The 6,000-nt window shown below is 39.0% G+C and overlaps 1 protein-coding gene across 1 annotated transcript in view; it reads left to right on the plus strand.

Annotated features, from left to right (window-relative positions):
- Positions 1-5,745, plus strand: part of LOC141080663 (amine oxidase [flavin-containing]-like) — a 144,699-nt gene extending 138,954 nt beyond the window's left edge. The window contains exon 15 of the mRNA XM_073566053.1: positions 5,413-5,745. Within this exon, the coding sequence (XP_073422154.1) occupies positions 5,413-5,580 (168 nt within the window). The 3' untranslated portion in view covers positions 5,581-5,745. The remainder of the gene's footprint in view (positions 1-5,412) is intronic.
- Positions 5,746-6,000: the final 255 nt, after the last annotated feature.

Raw genomic sequence — 6,000 nt, forward strand, 5'->3', positions numbered from 1 at the left:
CATCGTTTATTTATAATAATTCTAAAGGGGTTTACTACCTTCCAATGGCTCTTACAGTAAGTACACAACAGTTACTTACAGTATATTCATTGGATCGAACATTAATCTTCCATGTGGATATTCTCATTCTACAGATACCAGTTGAACAGTAAAACATATAAAACATGATTTTACACATCTTTTATGCTTAAGGGAGTATTTCATCAATGATATAACAGAAAAGAAGCACCGAATTTGTGTTTTGTAGTATTGATTTTTGTTATAAATCATTTCCCTTATACGTGATTCAGTATGATTTCTCTCTTCAATCTATATTACTGTGAAAAACTTTTAGGCAAGAATGATGCAAGTAAAAATGCTTTAAAAAATAGAAGTGTTAACAGTTTATTTGTATTAATTAAATAAAAAAATGAATGAACAAATAAGAAATCTGACTCAAATCAATATTTAGGCATTTGGCAGAAAGGTTACTCCAGACATTTTGGAGAACTAACCACAGATCTTTTTTTCTCTTCATGTAATTCCAGACAGACTCAATGTTGCTAAGATGAGAACTCTGTACAAGTCATATCATCACTTCTAGATTTATTGCTCTTCTTAACCCTGAAAATAGTTTTTAATGACATTTTCTGTATGTTTTTGTCCGTTGTCCTGCGACCAGATATATTTTGAGCCCAATCAAACACCTTCCTGATGATATTGCATGATGAATAAGTATCTTCTATTTCTCAGCATTGAGGACAACGTTAATCCTGACTAAATCCCCAACTCCATTTACTTAAATCGAGCTCCAAACTTGCAAGGAACCTCTACCATGTCTCACTTTTGCCTGCAGACACTCATTATTGTACCACTATCCAGTCTTTCGTCGAATAAACTGCCTTCAGTTACAGACAAATATTACACATTTTGACTCACCAGTCCAGAGCACCTGCTGCAATTTTTCAGAACCCCAGTTCCTATGTTTTCTTAACATAGTTGAGTCACTTGATTATGTTTCTTTGTCAAAGGTATGGTTTTTGTCTAAAATTTTTGTCTAAAAAAACACTTTTAGCCAGACTAGTCTGAACTCTAGATGGATGTAGATGGAACCCACTAGTTGCAGGAAGATCAGAGCTAATTGCACTGCTGGACATTAGTAATAAGAGAGTATACTCTGTTATGAATGAGTCACCGTAGGAGGCAAAAACAGAAATACTAGCTAAGTCCAGAAAACCAGAGAAGTTGGCAGCTATCGGATTGCAGACTCCTGAACCTATCAACAACAACTAGCAGTAGCCGTGGGGGGTTCCTACGGTGCCCTAGACCCCTCGATCACAGCCGGAGAACTAAATAGCCTAAAGACAGAAAGGGAAATCTAAACTGCTCCAGAGCAGACCCCAAAGGTCATCTGGTTTCAAAGAAAACGCCCAATCCTGGGGATCGCCACGCAGAAAAGAGATGACAATTTTAACCTGCTGCGCAGAGCTCCCTGACGAGTTAGGCTTCAAGGCAAAAAATAATTTACAATTATTTTTGAAATTCAAAAATTTAGACCGATCCCCAAAAAACACATCAGGAGTAGGGATCTTTGGTTCAGCAGCATGTGAATGAGCAAGGTAGGCGGAAATTCCCCGCACTTCCACAGCGAGCTGCTCCACACAATCAGACAATTGCTTTATCTCCATTGAGAGAAAAAAAAAATTCCCCCTACAATTCTTTCCTGCTATTGAGTACCCTAGGATCTGCGGTATGGCTAGTGATTCTGTTATGAATGAGTCACCATAGGAGGCAAAAACAGAAATACTAGCTAAGTCCAGAAAACCAGAGAAGTTGGCAGCTATCAGATTGCATACCCCTGAACCTATCAACAACAACTAGCAGTAGCCGTGGGGGGTTCCTACGGTGCCCTAGACCCCTCGATCACAGCCGGAGAACTAAATAGCCTAAAGACAGAAAGGGAAATCTAAACTGCCCCAGAGCAGACCCCAAAGCAATAGGCAGACCCCAACATATAATGACGGTGAAGCAAGATGAAAAAACACTCACACAGATAGAAAGATTGGCTGAGCAAATGATGGGGCCCAAGCTAACTAAATAGGACAGGATAGAAAAGCTGCTGTCTGCAATCCACCAAAACCCTATCAAAACAAGAACCAACAGACTGATAGGGAAAAGAGCCCTGAAGACGCTAGGCTTCAAAAAGACTATATCAGTACTCAGGTATTTTCTGAAGACAGAGCAAAAAGGAATTCAGCTCACCCCAGCAGGGAATGGCAGAAATCCAGAAAAACAAGGCAAAACAAAACCAAAACGCAAATGCAAAAAGCAGAGCAGAAAACTTAGCTTTTGAGGAGCAGGAATCAAACTGGTCTCCTAGAATCCCTCAGATAGATCACCAGCAAGGCAGAAGGGCGTCGGCTGCCTTATATCCAGTCAGCAATTCCAGTCACCCAGTCATCATCATCCTGCTCAGGTGCTTGGTAATCAGCCTCACTACCTTCCTTCACCAGAAGAGGGAGTTCATCAGACCTCAATGGTGAAGGGGAAAATGAACTCACAACAATACTCGTTGCTCTGGTTTTCCTGAGCATGCTCGGGTGTTCTCCGAGTATTTTGACGTGCTCAAAGATTTAGTTTTCATCGCTGCAGCTCCATTATTTGCGACTGCTAGACAGCCTGAATACATGTGGGGGTTTTCTGTTTCTTAGGGAATTCCCTCATGTATTCAGCCTGTCTAGCAGCCACAAATCATGCAGCTACGGTGACAGAAAGGAAATCTCCGAGCACGCCAAAATACTTGGAGACCACCCGAGCATGCTCGGGAAAACCCGAGCAACGAGTATACTCGCTCATAACTACTGAACATCTTTCAATTTCAAAAGGAAATAAGCATGATGTGTCTTTCATATGCTGTACTAAATTTGTGTGGCCTACCACTTCGTCAAATGTCCTCAATGTTGCCCATTTCTTGGTGTTGCAAAATACTTTTCCATTGCGCAATATCATCAGTTAGGCATCTGATTGACTCCAAATTTATCTGCAGCAGCAGGAAAATGACACCAAACATACAACCAATGTCATTAAGAACTATCTTCAGGGCAAAGAAGAACAAGGAGTCCTGGAAGTGTTAATCTTTCACCACAAAGCATTTTTCTCAACAGCATCAAGTCTGTCTGGGATTGCATAAAGAGACAGAAGGATTTGTGCAAGCATACTTCCACAGAAGATCTATGGTTAGTTCTCCAAGATGTTTGGAACATCCTCTGCCGAGTTTCTTCAAACACTGTGCAAGCGTACCTAAAACAATTCCTAATTTGACACTGATTTGTAGGCAAAGTGTGGTCACATCAAATATTGATTTAATTTTGATTTCTCCTTTCGTTATTCTCTGTCAAGATCTGCTGTTTGCAATATAATCTGAGGCAGTCATCTACCCATCACAGTTAGGCCATTGACAAATTTGTTGAGACTCTAATGGTCCCGTTACATTTAGCGATGCACCTGTGATCCTGACAACGATACGATCTGGTCAGGATCACTGGTGCATCGCTAAATGGTCGCTAGTGAGCTGCCAAACAGGCAGATCTCACCAGCGATGCAGCAAAGATCCAGCAATGCTCGGCGGTCGCTCCTCCCTGTCACACAGCGGCGATGATGACGACTTACGCCTGCGTCCATGTGTCGCTAGTCAGCGTCAGCGGGACTCCAACGAGGAGAAAATAGCCCAGAACGTTTTAGCGCGATCAGTGATATCCAGCGGGGAGCCTGGTGGGAGGTAAGTGTCACATGTAGCGAGATCGCTAGCGATGTCACTGGTGCGTCACAAAATCGGTGACGCTTTAGCGATATCACTAGCGATCTCGCTATGTGTAAAAGGCCCTTAAGGCTTGCCCATTATTTCTGCATCCAACACATCAAGGTCAAGAACTCTGTTTGCTTGCTGCCTAACAAACAGTGTGTATTTTAGGATATACTAAAATGTACACTGTAGAAAAATTGTATATCCCAATCCTTAATAAGCACCATTGTCACAAAGCAACAATGTTATTCACTTTACCTGACTGTATTTTATTGCTATGTCTGATCAGTGTATTCCCAGGTTCCAAAAACTGAAAATAATGATTTTTAACCTGCCTACTTGTCACATTATTTTTGGCTGGTTAGTCAGAGAATAGGACTGTAGCATTTAGATTGTATTATGATAATAATGTCATTTGTTATTGAGAATTCTATATGTTAAGAAGAATTGGATGGTAGTAGCAGGGAAGCTTAGTATTAATTCCTTCATGATGAGGCCAATTCCCCTTTTTGCGCTTACATTTTTCCTCCCTTCCCAGAACCATAATTGTTTTATTTTTCTGTCCAAATAGACATAGTTGGACTTGTTTCTTGCTAAACGAATTGTACCATTAAATGACACCATTCATTTTGACACACGGTGTACTGGAAAAAAATTCCAAATGATCTGGCAATATGAGTCTCCTCATTAGTACAATTGTGAAGATACCAAACATGTCCAGTTTTTTAATATTTTATTGAGTAAAAATTCAGAATTTTGTAAAAAAGTTTATTGGATTGTGTTGCCATTTTCCGAGAACCGTAACATTTTAATTTTTTGATTGATGGAGCTGTGGTAGGGCTTTTTTTTTGGGGGGAGGGAAGGGGGGCGAGTCAACAATTTTATTGACACAATTTTGGGAGAGGTATGACGTTTTGAATACTTGTTACATCTTACAGCATTTTTTGTGATATTGCAGTGAACAATGTAATGTTGGCGTATTTTAATTTCTTTTTTTGGTGTTTACAAATTTGTTGATTCATTTTTTATTTTGATAAATCAGACTTTTTTGGATGATGCCACATATGCGTATTTTATTGTTATCTTTATTTTTAATTTGGGAAAAAAGGGGTGATTGGAACTTTTATTTTTTGCATTTTTTCATATTTTTTAAGTCCTTCTTTTTTACTTTTGTGTTTATTAGATTTATTAGTCTCCCACAGTATTTCTGCGTACTCGTATAGTAAAAATCAAGCTCGACCGTAGACATGGTTTCAAGGGAACTCTATAATGACAAGCACAGAGGTCTTCAACAGACTCATGGTTGATTAGCAACCCATCGGTACCTCACGATCAAGTTGCAGGCACGCCGATGAGAGCATAGAGAAATGCAACCCCAAGCTGATGTACTATTAAAGCCACTGTCAGAGTTTGACAGTGGCATTTAACAGGTTAATGTGTACAGCCGATGTCGGTAAGAGGTTAATATTATTATATTCTTGCCATCTCCTATGGTTATATGCTTGGTACTTGATTATTAGGACAGATGTTATCTGATAATTTAGACTTTGACAAACATATCCTAAAAGACCTATATAATCATTTGGAACTAATTTAATGAGTAACTTTCTAATTGTATTTCCTCACTATAGGATGTTCCAGCTCTGCCAATTCCAACCACATTTTTGGAGCGAAACTTGCCTTCTGCTCAAGGTTTCCTTAGATTCATTGGCTGTACCACCTTCTTAGCAACAGCTGCAGCTGGAATTCTAGCCATCAAGAAGGGCTATCTAAGCTTTAAATTTAATTTTAGATCTTAACTCGATATAAAAATGTTTATTACTGTGACATGAGAATCTAAACTCTAGCTGGCAGGTATGGTGTGTTGCTCCTGTAATTAGCATTGGTGATTTTATCACAGAGTGTTGTGTTGGCCACCGGAATAAATACTGGATTGTAATAAAGACATTTCATCACAACAATAATTTTATAATTTGTTTTTATTTCTGTGAAAAATTCTGACTACAATTTTTTCAATGCAGTCAAATCCATTGTTGTTTTTTTACTATATTATGTGAATAAGGTTACAACCCCTTTACACCGCAGCCCATTTTCATTTTTTCATTTCTGTTTTTTCTTTTTTTTCTTCCTAGAGCCATAACTTTTTTATTTTTATAACCAAACAGACAATAGGGCTTGATTTTTGTGGGATGACTTGTATTTTTGAATGACACCATTCA

This window comes from Dendrobates tinctorius, unplaced genomic scaffold (genome assembly GCF_039654945.1).
Source record: "Dendrobates tinctorius isolate UK_male_01 unplaced genomic scaffold, ASM3965494v1 ptg000016l, whole genome shotgun sequence".
NCBI classification, from domain to species: domain Eukaryota; kingdom Metazoa; phylum Chordata; class Amphibia; order Anura; family Dendrobatidae; genus Dendrobates; species Dendrobates tinctorius.